Here is a 19,338-nt window from a genome sequence, read left to right on the forward strand (position 1 = left end):
AGTAAGTAAGTAAGTAGTAACAGTCAGTAAGTACAACTAACTAATTACAATAATGAATCAGTTATCAGAAGGAAATAGAGTGTGTGTAGTGTGTGTACACAGACAGTGAGTGCACACACGCAGGAGCTAGTAGCCTATGAACAGTGACTGAGTGTCCTAGACTCCTAGTACAGTAAGTAGTAACAGTAAGTACAACTAACTAATTACAATAATCAATTACAATAATCAATCAGTTATCAGAAGGAAATAGAGTGTGTGTAGTGTGTACACAGAAAGTGAGTGCACACACGCAGGAGCTAGTAGCCTATGAACAGTGACTGAGTGTCCTAGACTCCTAGTACAGTAAGTAGTAACAGTAAGTACAACTAACTAATTACAATAATCAATTACAATAATCAATCAGTTATCAGAAGGAAATAGAGTGTGTGTAGTGTGTACACAGAAAGTGAGTGCACACACGCAGGAGCAGCTAGTAGCCTATGAACAGTGACAGTGAGTGTCCTAGTACAGTTACAGTATATAACTACAATACTAATACAATCAGTAGTAAAGGACAGCAGAAATATATAGAATAGAGAGAAATAAACAGAGGACAGGAGGACAGCTGCCCACACAGGCAAGGCCCTGAGGCCTAAAGCTGTAAGCCTGCAGCAGCTGGCCTGTCTCTATGTAACACAAATGCTACTAACTAAAATACAATGTCTAACTAACTAACAACAATATAGGTGTGTATAGGAGGTGTATGTGAGCAAAAACGCTAGGTAAATGACCACAATAGAGCTCTTGCTAAGCCAAAGCACAAAGGAGCAACTCTCTCTCTGTACAAGTCTCAGGCAAGCACGGAGAAACGTAACATGGCGGCCGCTATTTATAGGGTAGGGGCTGGCCAGGGTCCCCCTCTGTGATTGGCTGCCGTCAGAGGGCCTGGGAGCCCTCTGATTGGCTCTAAGGACATCAATCTGGGCTATGACGCTATTCGAGCTTGGTACCGAGCTCGAATAGCGCCGTTTGCTCGAATAGCTCGAATAGTGAATGGGCTATTCGAGTGTACGCGAATAGCCCATTCGAATAGCTACAGCTATTCGGAGCTCGAATACCGAGCTCGAATAGCTGGAAAAGAGCTCGAATATTCGAGCTACTCGAATATTCGAGCTCTGCTGAGCACCACTGATGGTCGCTGCTCCTTGAAACAATCCACCTTCCAAGTAGTGTTGGGCGAACAGTGTTCGCCACTGTTCGGGTTCTGCAGAACATCACCCTGTTCAGGTGATGTTCGCGTTCGGCCGAACACCTGATGGTGTTCGGCCTTTTAAGTTCGGGTTCGCCCCAAACTTCTAATGGCCGCCGAACAGGGCCGAACAGGGCCCCTGTTCGGCCGAACAGGGCCCTGTTCGGCCGAATACTGCCCCCCTATGGGGTCGCAGGCATAAGGGGGGAGCATGCCCCGATCGCGGGGGGGGTCGGAAATTCCCCCCACCCCCTCCGCTAGCGCTCCCCCCTCTGCCCGCTTCCCCATTCAAAAGTTTAAGCAAAGTACCTGTAGTGGATGGCCTGGCAGTGGGCGGCACTGTGGAGTGAGGAGGAGGAGTCCGGAGAGTGACGAGTTGAGGGAGGCCGGGCAGCGGGCGTGAGGTCAGAGAAAGGGCGGAAGTACCACAAGGGTACTTCCGCTGAACCGCCCGCTGCCCGGCCTCCCTCAACTCGTCACTCTCCGGACTCCTCCTCCTCACTCCACAGTGCCGCCCACTGCCAGGCCATCCACTACAGGTACTTTGCTTAAACTTTTGAATGGGGAAGCGGGCAGAGGGGGGGAGCGCTAGCGGAGGGGGTGGGGGGAATTTCCGACCCCCCCCCTGCGATCGGGGCATGCTCCCCCCTTATGCCTGCGACCCCATATGGCCCCCAAAAGCTGGATGTTCGGAAAGTTCGGGGTTCGGCCCGAACATGCCGAACATCTCGGCCATGTTCGGCGAACTTTCCCGAACCCGAACATCCAGGTGTTCGCCCATCACTACTTCCAAGGTGGTAACCCCTGGCTCGGGGTGAAGCATAAATAGGAGAGGGTAGGAGGCGCCCAAAGTACTCGTAACACGGTAGTATTATAATAATCTTAAAATCTCAGATGATATCTTGACATAAATAATTGATAATGGTCCTACCTGAATAAGTAGTCCATCAGTCAGTTTTTTAAAGAAAAAAACTTTGTGCCAATAAAGTTTTTTCTTTAAAAAAATGACTGATGGACTACTTATTCAGGTAGGACCATTATCAATTATTTATGTCAAGATATCATCTAAGATTCTAAGATTATTATAATACTACCATGTTGCGAGTACTTTGGGCGCCTCCTACCCTCTCCTGTTCACATTGTACATTAGGCGGGGGGGGGGGGGGGGGGGGAGGGGGCAGCATCAGGGGTTTCGTTGTGTTTGTCTCTCGTTCCGATATTGCTCGTCGTTACCACTACACATTTGATCAAGCAAGTCGGCTCTACATCTTGCAGCATGTCCGAACGATTAATGCAAACAATTTCGGCTTGAGATTAGGCGCATTGTCGATCGTGCATGCACTTGGCAGCACTGTTTTTCATCTGATTCGATTATAATAATTGAATCAAATAGCCTATTGGCCACCAAGTCGCCTGATGTATGTCCACCTTTACTTTCTGTGACAATAGGAATGTCTTCACAGAACAAAGGTTCATAGTCCCCTAGTGTAGTTCTCTATTGTTGATCAAGTCTGTTCATTGTTTGCTATCAGTTAAAGACTGATGACCACACAGTACAACACTCTACTGCTTCTACCATTAGTTAAAGAAGATACCTTTTGATCTTGAGACCACTTTTATAAACTAGAATGCATTGTTTATATGAGCCTTTGCTCTTGTGTATGTAAATATAATGACAAACTAGGGTCAGGTAATCAAACATACTAAAATGTACACCATTACAGCAGAACACATTGTTTATTGTGTTCGCAAGTTAAATTCCAAACTAAAGTCAAATAGCCAAGCATTTAAATGTGTCTCATTCTGTACAAGCAGCTGATTGGTCTGTAGCCAAACACACTGAAATGAATAAGCAGCTGATTGGTCTGTAAAATCCTCTTTTCATTCACTGGCTGTCTATGTATAGTGTATATACCTTGTTTTAAACACATAAATCAGAGCATTAACGTCGTACTTAGGGTGTGCTTTGTCATTGTTCTCCTGCGCAGAAAGATCACATTCATGAGCGACTCGGGAATCTGAGGGTGGAGGCCAGGTACAGATGATTCTTATACATATATTTATTATTTTTTGTCTTGTCATTTTATATGCCTCTAAAATGCCCAGCTGTATTATCAAGCTGTTCATACATCTGGCCTGAATATAGAACTGTTCTACTTGTATTGCTGAATAAGATTATCTGGAGTGTTGTGGATTGTTGGTTCCTGTTGTGCTTTGACTGGAGATACAAGGTGAAGATGCTGTTTAGGTAGAGAGTTGGTGAATCCTTTAAAGGGGAGCTGAAGAGAGAGGTATATGGAGGCTGCCATGTTTATTTCCTTTTAAGCAATACCAGTTGCCTGGCAGCCCTGCTGATCCTCTGCCTCTAATACTATTAGCCATAGCCCCTGAACAAGCATGCAGCAGATCAGGTGTTTCAGACTTTAAAGTCAGATCTGACAAGACTAGCTGCATGCTTGTTTCTGGTGTTATTCAGATACTACTGCAGAGAAATAGACCAGCAGGGCTGCCAGGCAACTGGTATTGATTAAAAGGAAATAAATATGGCAGCCTCCGTATACCTCTTACTTCAGTTCCCCTTTAAATAAACCTGGTTTCAGCTATCCCGTTACCATTGATGAACACAACAAAGGGCTGCTCCAATAAAACTGCACATGCATTACAAGACGTTATAGTTCTTCATGTCTTCCCAAGTGACAGTGTCATCATTGTAAAAAGCTTGCTTGAAAGCACAGGTCGTGTTTTCAGATCTGGATGGTATGTTTGCTTAAAGGGAATTTGAGGCGAGAGGGGTATTGAGGCTGCCATAGTTATTTCCATTTAAACAATACCAGTTGCCTGGCAGTCTTCCTGATCCTGTATAAATAATGCTTTTTAGCCATAGGCCCTGAACAAGCATGCAGCAGATCAGGTACTCTGACTCAGCTTACTGCCTTATGCTTGTTCCAGGGTTTTGACTCACACTACTTATGCCAGAAGATCAACTGACATTGTTTACAAGGAAATAAATATGGCAGCCTCCATATCCCTCAGGTTCCCTTTAAATTGTCCAAGGTAATTGTTGCACTTAAAATGGATAAAAAAAAAACTTTAAAGGACAACCCAGGTGACATGTGACATAATGAGATAGACATATGTATGTACTGTGCTAAACACACAAATAATTAGGCTGTGTTCCTTTGTTCCTTTTTTTCTCTCTTTGCTGGAAGAGTTAAACATCAGGTATGCAAGTGACAGTTTCTGTCTGGGTCAGAACTGGGTCGGACTATATAGCGTAACCCTCACTGATAAGTAATTACAGCCATAAAATATTTTCCGAACAGTAAATGGCTTCTGACAGCAGGAAAGAGATAAAAAACGTCAATAGTTCATAGATTTTAGCTTTGGTATACTTCAATGAATGTGTCATTGAGCAGAAACAGTGAAACAGTAATAACTTAAAAAGTAGATTTAAATTTAAAATAAAACTGTGGGATGTCTTAAAAAGTAATTTTTAAGCCGCATCTACACGCGTAGATGCGGCCGCGATGTTCCTTATCAATCGAGCCGCTGATGCGGTTCGATTGATAAGATCCGACAGAACCGATCTCCCCACCGCCGAATCCCTGCTCGCTCCCCGCGAGGGGACAATGGCAGGGAATCGAGCAGAAGATAAGCGGCGCCGGCGGGGAGGAGCGGGGAATCAAATCCGGGGTACGCGCGGGGACGCAGAAGAGGCGATCCGGCGGCTAATCGAGCCGCCGGATCGCCGCCTCATCTACACGTGTAGATGAGGCTTTAGAAGGAGGAGGATAGACAGGGGCGTCTCACCCACCAGGCAACTATAGGCGGTTGCCTGGGGTGCCATGAGGTGGTGAGGCGCATTCCCCCGCCGCTGCTACCGTGACCATGTTTTTTTTTTTCTATATTATATTACCTCCCGACTCAGTCCCCGGTGGTCAGCACGCTACCATGTGCTCAGCAGTGCCTCCACCTCCACTTCTCCCCAGCCAATAGAGCAATCAATACTGCTCTTCTCTGCCAGGCTCCTTCTTTAAAGCCGTGCCCCTTCTTCTCAGTAGCCACACAGGTAAAGTGTTTACCTCGTGTGGCCCAGCCTTTAACTCCACCCCACGCCAGTCAAACCAGGAGCCAGCGGCCAGCCAGCTTATGCCCCCGACAATCTGACCCCCCACCTGTGTCACTGGCTGCACACAGACACTGGAGCGAGACAGCCAGGGGACAGATGCAGTCACAGAGAGAAGAATGTGATGTGTCCGTGTTGGAGCCCCGCCCCCGCACAAGACAGCAACACAGCCCGGGAGAAGGGAAGTTTCTGCTCCAGAGTAGTGATGGGAATTCCGGCTCTTTTCAGAGAATCGGCTCTTCTGAATCGGCTCCCAAAAAACAGCCGGCTCTTACGGCTTTGAATCGGCTCTTCATTAAATATCACTAAAGACCACTCAGAATCGGAGTAAAAGCCCTGCCCCCGTCTCCATGACAATTCCAGACTGCTTCTCTGATTGGGGCAATCCCTCCTGCTACTGCTCTGCTCTGGCCCATACACTCCTACAAGCTGCAAGAGGAGGACTACATATCCCAACATGCCTCAGCGCCCTTTATTGCAGAGCAAAGCAGAGCTCTGTGGGGCGGCTGAGGTATTGGCTCTTTCAAAACTGAGAACCGGCTCTTGTCATTTGCAGCAAAGAGCCGGCTCTTAGAGCCGGCTCGTTCACGAACGACCCATCACTACTCCAGAGATGATAAGCTGCATGCACAGGCAGAAGAGAAGGTATGCAGGCAGGCTGCTAAGAACACTTCCTGTCCTGTGTGCAGACTCCCAGTACTGTTATAACTGCTAGAATGTGCCCTGCTCTTTTGATAGTAGAGTTTTCTTTGAAAGCTGGTTAGGCTGTAGGCTGGTAAAGCTGTAAACCTGTGCTTTAGTGCTGTGCTGTCTCTCCCTCTCCCCTCTCTGTTCCTCTGCCCCCTCTTCCATCTTATGCTGTCTCTACCCCTCTCTGTTCCTCTGCACTCTCTTCCATCCTATGCTGTCTCTCCTTCTCCCCTCTGTTTCTCTGCACCCTCTTCCATCTTATGCTGTCTATCCTTCCCCCTCTCTGTGCCTCTACCCCCCTCTTACATCTTATGCTGCTTCTCCCTCTCTACTCTTTCCCTCTGCTCGGATTACGTGTATTTTCTGGTGAAATGCTTCCGCATTACGATTATTTTCTGACAACGCTGCCCCATTACGATTATTTTCTGGTGAAACGCTGCTGCCCTATGATTAATTTCTGGTGAAATGCTGCTGCAATAAGTGTATTTTCTGGTGAAACGCTGCCATCTTACGAATATTTTCTGGTGAATTACGATTCTGAATTACGATAATTACTATTATTTTCTGATGAAACACTGCCGCATTATGATTATTTTCTGGTGAAACGATGCTGCATTATGATTATTTTCCTGGGGGGGAGGGGCTTTGGGGGGGGACACCACAGGTTTTCTCGCCTGGAGTGACAAAATGACTAGAGGCACCCCTGAGGATAGATTTAATTGTTTATCTCAGTTTATTTTTACCTCAGATGTCCTTTAAGCTGCCAGTAACAAAGGTGCTTACTCCTGGTACACACCATGCAATTTCCCATCAGATAGATGGATCGAATCGATTATTACCGACATGTCTGATCTGATATCCAATCGTTTTTCTGAATCGATTTTCCCTTCACTTCTATTCAAAATCAATCAGAAAATTGATCAGATTTGGACCGGTTGACAATAATTTCCGGTTGAAATAGATTTCAACTTTGTCATTTTACTTTAATAAAGCTTATTGAAACAGAAAATAATCAATTCAATCCGTCTATCTGGCGAGAAATTGCATGGTGTGTACCAGACATAATGTTTCAACCAGACAAGCTGTGCTGGGATTTTCTGTGAGTGCCCCGTGACAGTTTGCTCTGTCCCAACATGTGGGGAGTGCAACTCTGTGTGGGGTGAGGTGACTGTGTATATCGGCTACTGGATGCTTAAATGAAGATAGAGTCTTGTTCTGAGCGCTAAAGGTGACCCTACGTGTTTCGTCAGAATGCAGTAGTCAGCTTTGTGACAAAATTCACGGGGAGGATCCAACACATTGGCGTTTGAGTCATTCTGAACCGTATAACTTGTTTTTCTGTATTTTTGCTAGCTGGCTAAATACCTCAAATAAACAAATGGCCATAGCATCTGTAATGTAATAAAAAGCTTCAGAGCAGGGGCATACCTAGAAATCCACGGGCCCCCTGCACAAAAAAAAATCCGCGCCCCCCTCCCCCCAGGGCCCGCTCAGGGACTTGTGGGGGGCAGGAGGGGTCGCAGTATAAGAGGAGAGTGTGGCAGATCTGTGGGGAGGGGGGAAATTCCCCCCCCCCTCCCTCACCTCGGGCTCTCCTCTCAGCGCTCCCCCTCCTGCAATCATTGGTGGCAGCGGCGGCAGGCTGAACACATTACCTCCTTCTCGCCGGAGGTCTTCTAATCTCTAAGAGCAAATTCCTGTTTACACAGGAAGTTGCATGAAGCTCTTAACGAGATCAGAAGACCTCCAGAGGGAAGGAAGTAATGTGTTCAGCCTGCAGCCGCCGCTGCCCGCTGCCACCAATGATTGAAGGAGGGGGAGCGCTGAGAGGGGAGCCCGAGGTGAGGGAGGGGGGGGAATGTCCCACCAATCTGCCACACTCTCCTCTTATGCTGCGACCCCTCCTGCCCCCCAAAAGTCCCTGAGGGCCCCCCCCCCCGCAAAGGCAGGGGTCGCATCCCCTATTGTTACGCCAGTGCTTCAGGATCCCATTGAGGCTTCCCCAATCTCTGAAGCCTGTAGGCAATCCAGCGCTGGCTCCCCCGACAAGCTTGACGAGAGAAGATTTATTTACCTCTCCTGGATCCAGCGCAGGAACACTATCAGCTCTTCTTTCAGGCTAGGCGGATATAGCCAAACCTGATCGTATCCGCTGTACTGCGCAGGCGCAAAGGACTCGCGCAGGTGCAGTAGAGCGGATACGATCGGGTTTGGCTATTTCCGCCTAAACAAGAATGAAGAGCCTCTAGTGCGCCTGCGCTGGATCCCGGAGAGGTAAATATTTACCTCGCTGCACTTCAGGGGGACACAGTGCTGGATTGCCGGGCCACCAGAGCACGGGGGAAGCCTCGTTAGGATCCAGAGGCTTCCCCCTCCCGACGTAAGTATCCCGCAGCGGGATTTTTTACATTGCAGATCCTCTTTTAAAAATGTATGTAAATGTGAATTTCTTTAATTATCATGTCATATCAAAATCCTCAATATTTCAAATATTAATATGCAAATAATCAAACAATTGACTCAATTAAGTGTTATTTACATTATGAAGTGTACACATTCAATCTAATGTTCTCAGTTCACTGAGAATTAAAATTTGCCACACCCACAATGACTGAACATCACTGCTGGTTTAGTTTGCCAATTAATGACACCCCTTTCCTTATCCCAGCAGGTGATTATGGTACAGGTGCTCTGTTCCTGCTCTGCCTGCCTAGAAGACACATCACAGAGGACAAAGTCTCAGGAAATGATGAAGAAACCTATTGCAGAAGGTGGGTGAGATCACATGATAGGCAAACACAGGGGGATTACAGCTGCCCAGAACCCTCCCTCAGACCAGGGCCGGTGCTGTGTCTGGGGAAAGGCACAAGTTGAGACACCAGAATATCTGCATGCATCCTGCAGCTCACAGCACTGCCCCCCTTTTTTTCCTGCTACATATGACTTTGTGTACAGAGCATGGAGTAGCAGTGTGTGTACAGAGCTTGGAGCAGCAGTGTGTGTACAGAGCATGGAGCAGTAGTGTGTGTACAGAGCATGGAGCAGCTCTGGGAAACTTAACAGAGTCAGGTATGAGCACAGCCCTGTGCCCTGCTGTGTGAATGCTTCACTTTCCCCTTCATTAGCAATGTCGGCTGTCCTCATTATTATCTGTATCCAAACTGCTCCTGATCCTGTTGTCGGTCGATCGGACGGGAAATAGCATTATGTGTATCCAGCATGATGTCCTACCACGGGCCAGTGAAAAATGGCGCCGGCCAAATAATGGCGCCAGACAGTCAACGATACAATTTTAAAAATGAAAAATATCGTTTTTAGAGTAGTTTTTATTTTTCGTTTTAACCTTGTTTTTGTAACGCAATTTTAATTGCATTAAGTGACAGTTCCGGCCACTTGAAATACAATGTATTAGTTCCCATTAATACTGTATTGTTACGTGCCGTATTAATGTAATTAGCGCCACCTGCGGCGCTTCCATTCACACAGTACTACGTTAACTAAGTTTGAATGAAATTCGCTACAACAGCGCATCGAAATTAGCTACAACAGCGCCACCTGCCGGATGCGCCCGGCTAACGGATAAGTACCATAAATAAATAATAATAATAATAATAATAATAATAATAAAAAAGGAGCTTTGACTGGATTCGAACCTGCACCTGCACAAAAAGAATCACCAAAGTCCAAGGCTTTACCCCTGAGCTAAATCAGTACCACACTAACTAGCTCATTTCCCAACAATATATTTTCTCGTCCACAGTAATAAACGATAAATATCACTTAGGAAGAAAAGGAAATAAAACATAAACGATAAATATCGTTTTGGACGTCGGCGCCATTTTTTAACGTTAAAAAACAAAAAACATACTTCTACAATGATTTCCTATGAGGCGCCATTTTTCTAAAAACAATGTCTGCCGCCATTTTTCACTAGACGCGTCCTACCATATTATTATACTGAATTGTACGTGGCTGAGGAAGACCTTTCAGGAATCCCCCTTGAAAATCCTGGGATGGCCCTGCTATATGTCTGTCTATCAGTTACTGAGCCCAGTGTTTGAACATAGTATATCCACCAGCCATGCTTCAAAAGTCTCAACAGCAAGTTTATATGTAAACCGGCTGTTACCTAGCGGGCCCTGCATGTCTGTCCTTACTGCTGTTTGGATGTCAGTCCATAGAAGAAGCAGGCTGCCCACAATGTAATGAGCAAAGCAGTGGAGTAGCTAGACTTAATAGGCCTCCCTGCAAAAATGATAGCATGGGGCCACCTTGGTCCCCAAACCCCATGCAGGTCAGGTGATCAGGAGCCCGCGGAACGGCAGCTGAGACTAGACAGTGTCCTGCTGTGAAGCAGCGACTGGAAGCAGGAAAAAAACTACACACGCTCCGCTACTCGCTATTCTGCATGGCGGCAGGAGGTGATGGGGAAGATTTTTGCGAGCAAATGTGTAGCGATTTTTTTTTTACTAACTGGCTGCACTTGCAGTTAAAGTGGATCCGAGGTGAACTTTTACTTATAGCATAATTGTGTTCCTTTCCTATTGTTTATAGGGCATTCCTCAAGCCAAATACTTTTTTTGTTTTCTTTTAATACTCTAATTCCCTATAAACTAAAGAAGCCACGCCCACAGGTTTTCAGAGAGCCAAGGCACTTTCAGACAGTAGCAAGGGCTCATGGGAGCTCAGTCTGGGCAGGAGGAGGAGGAGGTATTGCTAGCCAGCGATTTCAGAGGCAGAGAGGAGGAGGGGGGATTAGGGTTTTTTGCTCAAGATGCAGATAAGCCTGCCTCTGTGTAATGTTTACAAACAACATGGCTGCTGTCATTGTATCACAGGAATAATCAATCATATTCTATTAAAGCTGTTTGCAGCTAGATTTGCTGTGTAAACTTTAGATAAGCTATACAGACAAGTTACTTGTTATAGTTAGTTTTTCATCTCGGATCCGCTTTAAGTAGAGGGAGGAGGAGGGGCCCACAAAGCCCCCCCCCCCCCCTGCAAGAGGTGATTGTTACGTCTATGGAGCAACGGTTTCTCTGAGGTCTTGCAGTGGCAATGACAGTTTAATAGATTTTAGGCAGGGTGGATGTGCTTACTGGAAACTAAATGGTTGTGGGATTTAACCTCTTGAGGACCACAGTGTTAAACTCCCCTAAAGACCAGGCCATTTTTTGTAAAATAGGCCACTGCAGCTTTAAGGCCAAGCTGCAGGGCCGCACGACACAGCACACAAGTGATTACCCCCGCCCTTTTCTCCCCACCAACAGAGCTCTCTGTTGGTGGGGTCAGATTACCCCCTTGATGTTTGTTTACTTATTAATTATTTGTTTATTTTTTAATTAACCACTTCACCACTGAGGGGTTTTACCCCCTGACCACCAGAGCAATTTTCACCTTTCAGCGCTCCTTCCATTCATTCGTCTATAACTTTATTATTACTTATCCCAATGAAATGAACTATATCTTGTTTTTTTTGCCACCAATTAGGCTTTCTTTAGGTGGGACATTATGCCAAGAATTATTTTATTCTAAATGTGTTTTAATGGGGAAATAGGAAAAAATGTGGGAAAAAATTATTATTTTTCAGTTTTCGGCCATTATAGTTTTTAAATAAAGCATGCTACTGTAATTAAAACCCATGAAATGTATTAACCCATTTGTCCCGGTTATAAAACCATTTAAATTATGTCCGTATCACAATGTTTGGCGACAATATTTTATTTGGAAATAAAGGTGCATTTTTTTCAGTTTTGCATTCATCCCTAATTACAAGCCCGCAGTTTATAAAGTAACAGTGTTATACCCTCTTGACATAAATATTTAAAAAGTTCAGTCCCTAAGGTAACTATTTATGTTTTTTTTTTTATTGTTTTTTTTTTTTTTTTTTAATTACAAAAAAAAAATAAAAATTGGGGAGTGTGGGAGGTAATGAGTTAATTTATTGTGTAAATGTAATGTTTGTATATGTAAAATGCTTTAGGGTGTAGTTTACTATTTGGCCACAAGATGGCCACAGAGTGTTTGTTTACATGCGACCTGTAAGCGTCCGGAAGGACGCTTACAGGAAGCAGTAGGAGGCTGGGAGACGCACAATGATCTCGCTGTTTCTGAAAGAAGCAGCAGATCATTGCGGGGGCTAGATCAACGAACGGGAATGGATTTTCCCGTTCATTGATCTCCGGGCGAGCGGGCGGCGGCGTGCACGAGCGGCGGGTGCACGCGCATGAGCGGCGGGAGCGCGGACAGCGGCGGTAGCGCGGAAGGTACGGATTTCTCCGTCCCTGGTTTTTTAGGAGGGAAAAAAGGGGCGGAGAAATTCGTACCGCTGGGGGTAAAGTGGTTAATTTCCATGTTTTTTTTATTTATTTATATATTCCACCCTCCCTTCCCCTGCCAACCAATCACTTCCCTGCTTCTGGAGGGGACAGCCGTGTCACACGGCTGTCCCCAGTACCGCGCTGCTGTATATCGCAGTGCTGTACATGCTAATTAGACAGCGGTTTTGCCATCTAACAGTCTCCGAGCGGCTCCACTCCGCCTACCAAGCAGGAGATGCGCGCGCAGTGTTTGCGAGATCTCCTGCAAAATGAAGCCCCAGGACTTTATGCTGATCAGCGTTAGGCGGTCCTGGAGCTGTTGCCGAGGCCGCGCCCATCGGCGTGACACGGTCGGCAATAGGTTATAAGGACGATTTGTATGTTCGATTTTAATGCAATTCAATGAAAACGATTGTTTGTACAGGAATTTTTTTTTAACTATTCATTACATTCCAAACTTTATTTATTGTTTGTATAAACAACAAAAAGGATGGAATTATGAAAGAGTGTGTGTATATGTATATTAAAAAAGGGTGGACGTAGCATGCTGGTATGTAATCCAGAACTCATCTAACCAGCAGTCTTAAAGGGCTCACAAGTTGAAACAAGTTAGCAATTGTTACTTAGGGCTGGTGCACACCACAAGAGCTTTTTAGACTCTAGAGATTTTAAAAGCTCTTGCTAACGCAAGGCTATTGGAGATTTTTACAAAATTCCGTGGTTGCATGGATGTTCATCGTTCATCTGAATTTCACGATGAACACCCATGCAACTACGATTGACTATCTAGACCTCACTTTGACAGCAGATCCCTTGTCAAGATCGATCCCCACATGCACCTTTCGTAAACCGACATCGGGTAATTCTATCCTTTTAGCTAATTCTTGTCATCCCAAACACACCATTGATGCTATTCCTACAGGTGAATTTATCAGAGCAATTCGTAATTGCTCTACTTTGGAGCATGCAAATAGAGAGTGCAGTCTGGTGGAATCTAGACTACGGCAGAGAGGTTATACCGATAGACAATTAAAAACAAGCCGAAACAAGACAGCCAAAAAATCCAGGAATGAGCTCTTGATGGGTGGCAGGAGACGCCGTAATCGGACAGGGACAGGAGCTGTTACATTTGTAACGGAATACAGTTTGGAATATAAAAATATTGTAGATACTATTAAAAATATCTTCCAGTCCTGCATTCAGACCCAAAACTTAAAGAGAGTCTGAAGCGAGAATAAATCTCGCTTCAGAACTCATAGTCTAAGTGTATCCCGCGGCTTAACGGGGGTCCCTTCACCCCCAAATCCCCTCCGTACAGCGGGGGAGCGCTTCCGCATTGGGGCAGGGCTAACCGCCGCAGCCCTGCCCCACGCGCGTCTGTCAGACGCGTATCTCCGCCTCTCCCCCGCCCCTCTCAGTCTTCCTTCACTGAGAGGGGCGGGGGAGAGGCGGCGATGCGCGTCTGATAGACGCGACTGGAGGCAGGGCTGCAGCCGTTAGCCCTGCCTCCAGGAAGAGAAGATTTCACGACCAACTTGCGACCAAGTCTTGCCGGGGTGGGTTTGGGGGTGAAGGGACCCCCGTTTAGCCACGGGATAGCGGCGGTTTAGCAGGGGCACACGTGCCCCTGCTAACTATGAGCTCTGAAGCGAGATTTATTCTCGCTTCAGAGTCTCTTTAAGTTGGTTCTTGACAGAGGCTGACGTTTTTCGGCCCGCAAGGCACGAACTTTGGGGTCTACCCTGTCTCCCAGTCTCTTCAAATCCGCAGCCTCCAGACATACCCCAACATACCCCAACATGGCTTACCACAGTGGGCTCTTACCCCTGTGGCTTCGCCACATGTCATTACTGTAGATGTAGATGTCACCAAAGAGGTACTTCCATCTTCTCTTATGCAGTAAACAGGTCATTTCCCATTGTGCAGTATATCAATTGTGACACTAAATACACAATCTACGTGATTTCTTGTACCAGTGGCCACATTCAGTATGTGGGATGCACCACCCGTAATCTTTTGGGACATAAGTCTCATATATGATTCCTAAAAGCATTATTTCATTATTTTTCTCTATGCCACTAGTTTATAATTTCCCTCTTCCCCCTTTTTCCATTTGTACACTTTTGTACATAACTTAAACATGTAGGTGATTTTAGAACATTTTTCTACATCTTTTGTACATATGTGACGATGCAATAACGCTATTTAATGATGTGCAATATAGTATGTATCTGTTTCCTTAAGAGGGATGTGTTCTTTCCTGGTGGGATGGAGGTGGAGTTTTTCTCTCCCCCCCCCCCCCCCCCTCCCGGTTATAAAGTTCCTACCTCTTTCCAGGTGTAACACAACTATGATTAAGGGCAAACTTTGCGTCCGATACGCGTCAGTTGTTCCTGTGGCTTTTTTGTATCATATGTATGTGTTTTTTTTCAATAAAGAACCATCCTGCTGTGTTTGCGGATCCTCCTTCACCTGCTGAGCAGGGCCGGGAAGAGGCAGAGGCCGGACAGGCTGCAGCCTCTGAGCGCTTCCCCTAGAGGGCGCATTCATCTGCACTCTCACACCTGCCCTATTTCTTTACGCTCTCCCCTCCTGCTCTGCGATCTCCCCTGCCACCAGACTAATTTCCCGAGTCCCCTCAGTGTCCTCATCATATCTGCCTTATCTGGCAAAGAGCGCTCCTGTCTGCTGGGAGCTGTAACAGCCACACTGTCATCAAATCATAGAGATGACAGGCACGGCTGTGTGCATTGTGTTGCTAGGCAACAGCAGGAAGCTGACTTCTGGGGAACGGAACTGGTGTCGGCTTGCTGCAGAGTTGCCTGGTGATAATACTGTAACAACACTCGAGATGCAGCTGGACTGTACGAGGGGGGTGGGGGGGGGAGGGGTTGGACCCCCCTCCCTCAGGCATCCTGCCGTCCCCACCTCAGGCATTAGTGAATGCAAGTTTAGATATAATTGGGAGTGTTAAAGAGAACCTGTACTGAGTAAAATTATTTAAAATAAACACGAGAGGTAACTTCAAATGAACATTACATAGTTACCTTGGCATCAGTTCCTCTCAGAAGCTCACCATTTTCTTCTTACAGTGATCCCCTCCAGTTCTGACAACATTTTGTCAGAACTGAAATATATCAGTTGCTGTCAGTTATATATCAGTTGCTGTCAGTTATAGCTGAGAGGAGAACTGATGTGTCCATGTTTCCCTATGGCTGACGTGGACGATGTTACAGTTTAACAGTGTGCTGACCAGGAAGTAATAGCCATTTTCAAAATAGAGGACGGAGAATTCCATTGATCACGGTGGACAAACAGGACGCAGGAGAGGAAAAGTAGATTGAGGAGTAAACTACACAGGAGGCAAGTATGACTTGTGTATGTTTATTTTGACTTTTAATCTTCAGTTCAGGTTTTCTTTAAAGAAAACCTGAACTGAAAATTAAAAGTCAAAATAAGTATACACAAGTCATACTTACCTTCCATGTAGTCTACTCCTCAGTGTCTTTCTCCTGTCTCGCGTCCTGTTTGTTCACTGTGATCAAGGGAATTTTCCGTCCTCCATTTTGAAAATGGCCGTTACCCATAACAGCTTTCTGGTCAGTACACAGTTAAACTGTAACATCGCCCACTTGAGCCATAGGGAAACATAGACATTACCTGGTACATCAGTTTTCCTCTCAGCTATAACTGACAGCAACTGATATTTTACTGACAGCAACTGATATATTTCAGATCTGACAAAATATTGTCAGTACTGGAAGGGATCATTGTCAGAAGAAAATGGTGAGCTTCTGAGAGGAACTGATGGCAAGGTAACTATGTAATGTTCATTTGAAGTTACCTCATGTGTTTATTTTAAATAATTTTACTCAGTACAGGTTCTCTTTAAGCTTTTACAAGGGGGAAAAGCAAAAAAACCATAAGTCCTTTTTGGGGTCATCCACTTCACCCCTCCACAAACTTGGATTGTATAGAAAGGATTTTGAAAAAACTCGTACAACGTCTTCAAAGTACAAAAATATCAAAAGATTTTATTGACATAAATTTCCAAGAGCATTTTTGCCTTTTGTTATATTGCATTAAGTTGATGAGTGAAGTACATGTCTGTGCTATATACTTCGTATTTGAAGCACCTGCAAGGAATTTCTCACAGAGAATTTTAATGGAATTTTTTGGAAATTTATGTCAATAAAATCTTTTGATATTTTTGTACTTTGAAGACGTTGTACGAGTTTTTTCAAAATCCTTTCTATACAATCCAAATTAGTGAATGCAAGCCAGGCCTAGATGACAGTCAGGACAGAGGCCAGCTGTTGTAACGCGGGGATGAAGCAGGTATGGTGGGGGGAAGGGGGCTTTGAAAGAGTGAGAATAATATCGAATAGGAGAGAGAGAGAGAGAGAGAGAGAGATAATTTGTGTGTCTGTGTGTGTGTGTACAAAGTGTGTGTGTGTGTGTGTGTGTACAAAATGTGTGTGTGTGTGTGTGTGTGTACAAAGTGTGTGTGTGTGTGTGTGTGTGTGTGTGTGTGTGTGTGTACAAAGTGTGTGTGTGTGTGTGTGTGTGTGTGTGTGTGTACAAAGTGTGTGTGTGTGTGTACAAAGTGTGTGTGTGTGTGTGTACAAAGTGTGTGTGTGTGTGTGTGTGTGTGTGTGTGTGTGTGTGTGTGTGTGTGTGTGTACAAAGTGTGTGTGTGTGTACAAAGTTTGTGTGTGTGTGTGTACAAAGTTTGTGTGTGTGTGTACAAAGTGTGTGTGTGTGTACAAAGTGTACAAAATGTGAGTGTGTGTACAAAGTGTGTGTGTGTACAAAGTGTGTGTGTGTGTGTGTGTGTGTGTGTGTGTGTGTACAAATGGTGTGTGTGTGTGTACAAAGTGTGTGTGTACAGAGTGTGTGGGTGTGTGTACAAAGTGTGCATGCGTGTACAAAGTGTGTGTGTGTGTACAAAGTGTGTGTGTGTGTGTGTGTGTGTGTGTGTGTGTGTGTGTGTGTGTGTGTGTGTGTGTGTGTGTGTGTGTGTGTGTGTACAAGACACTTGTATGGAGTGGACACCGCTACATCCCACCAAAATCCACGACAGTGCACGACCTGGTTAGCAAGTCCAAAAGTCACAAGAAGGAGAAATGGTCCGCACTTGTCAGTGAAGATTTCCTTTATTAATGGACATATCCAAGAACATCCAGGGCAAACATCACATAGCTGACATGTTTCGGACTAACCGTCCTTAATCATAGCTAACAAACAAATAACCATCTAGACATATATGTAGGAGTATGTGTGTAGGATGCCCGCCCATGATCCCGCCCTGCCGGGGAGGAGTCAATTTGGGCTTGAATGCAAAATTAAAACACATATACAAATATACAAGAATAAAAATGCATAAAATGCAGAATAAAAACAGTGAACGGCGTTCTCAAATGCTGACCTATAAGGACTAATTCTACAAAGTCAAAACAATTTCTCATAAAAATAGAGATAAGAATTAAGTAATAGTGGCAAGGTCCCATCTGGCATTTAAACCATATGGAGTTCTAGTATTTAATTCGAAAATCCACATGGCTTCCCTTCGCAATAATCTTTTATGTAGATCTCCACCTCTATAAGATGGAGTGACTCTCTCGATACCACAGAAAGAAAAGCTAGTCATATCTCCCCCATGGACCTCTCGGAAATGTTTCGCCACATTGCTGATTTTTGAGGTATGCCAGCCCGCACCCAGATAATGTTCCGCTATCCTCTCTCTCAAGGGCCGGATAGTGCACCCCACATATTGCAGGGAACATATCCCGCAAGTAATGAGGTACACAACATGTTTAGTGCCACCCACAATTAATAAATTGTTTAATATTAAAGCTGCGGCCCACTGAGAGAGAGACAGCAACCTTGGTTTTGCTGTGTACTCGGCAATATTTGCAGGTCGAGATGCCACACTTGTGAGAACCAACAGTCGACAACCAATTCTTATCTACTGGCCTGGAATTAAATAAACTAGGGGACAAAACCTGTCCCAAAGTTGGGGCTCTTCTACTTGAGAACCTAACACCATCTTTCATTACTGGCATGAGACCGCCATCCGCCTGCAGGACTGGAAGATACCTGGTGATAATATCAATAACTTTCTTATATTCGGATGAGTACATGGTCACAAAGGTTGGTCTAGGGGGTCCCTGTTGGCGGGGTTCTGGCGGATTTACGAGGTCCATTCTGGACCTTCTAGTTACCCTAGTTCTACCCCGCTTGATACACCAACCTGGATACCCCCTCGCCTTAAGGCGAGCCTCTACCATATCCAGTTCTTGCTCTAATTCGCATGGGTCAGAGCAATTTCGCTTAGCCCTTACGAACTCGCCCACAGGTATACCGCGTATGGTATGACCGGGATGGCAACTATCTGCCCTCAAAAGAGTGTTGCCACTACATGGTTTCCTATAGGTGGAGGTTACAATAATGCCCCGACTGGGATCGCCCCTCAGAGTGAGATCTAGATAACTAATGGAGTCTTTACTGGCAGAATGGGTGAACTGGAGGTTCTGGTTGTTACTATCAAAGTAATCAAAGTAATCAACCAGAGATCTTACCCCCGAAGTGTACAAAGTGTATGTGTGTACATCTGTGTGTTAGTGTGTGTGTACAGAGTGTGTGGGTGTGTGTACAAAGTGTGCATGCGTGTACAAAGTGTGTGTGTGTGTGTGTGTGTACAAAGTGTGTGTGTGTACAAAGTGTGTGTGTGTGTGTGTGTGTACAAAGTGTGTGTGTGTGTACAAAGTGTATGTGTGTACATCTGTGTGTTAGTGTGTGTGTGTGTGTACAGAGTGTGTGTGTATGTACAGTGTGAGTGTGTATGTACAGTGTGAGTGTGTGAGTGTGTGTGTGTGTGTGGGGGGGGGGGGGGTGCTCTTTGGAATTTCAGCCTTTGGTGCTGGAGAGCCTTGTCCCGGCCCTGTTGCTAAGCAAAGTACAACGTAACTGAA

The 19,338-nt window shown here is 45.4% G+C and overlaps 1 protein-coding gene across 1 annotated transcript in view; it reads left to right on the forward strand.

Annotated features, from left to right (window-relative positions):
• The first annotated feature begins 8,720 nt into the window (after positions 1 to 8,720).
• The window catches only part of LOC137522867 (galactoside alpha-(1,2)-fucosyltransferase 2-like), a 95,225-nt gene continuing 84,607 nt past the window's right edge, over positions 8,721 to 19,338 (forward strand). The window contains exon 1 of the mRNA XM_068243008.1: positions 8,721 to 8,815. Coding sequence (XP_068099109.1) covers positions 8,722 to 8,815 — 94 coding nt within the window. The 5' untranslated portion in view covers position 8,721. The remainder of the gene's footprint in view (positions 8,816 to 19,338) is intronic.

The sequence above is a fragment of the Hyperolius riggenbachi genome, chromosome 6 (genome assembly GCF_040937935.1).
Source record: "Hyperolius riggenbachi isolate aHypRig1 chromosome 6, aHypRig1.pri, whole genome shotgun sequence".
Classification (NCBI taxonomy): Eukaryota; Metazoa; Chordata; class Amphibia; order Anura; family Hyperoliidae; genus Hyperolius; species Hyperolius riggenbachi.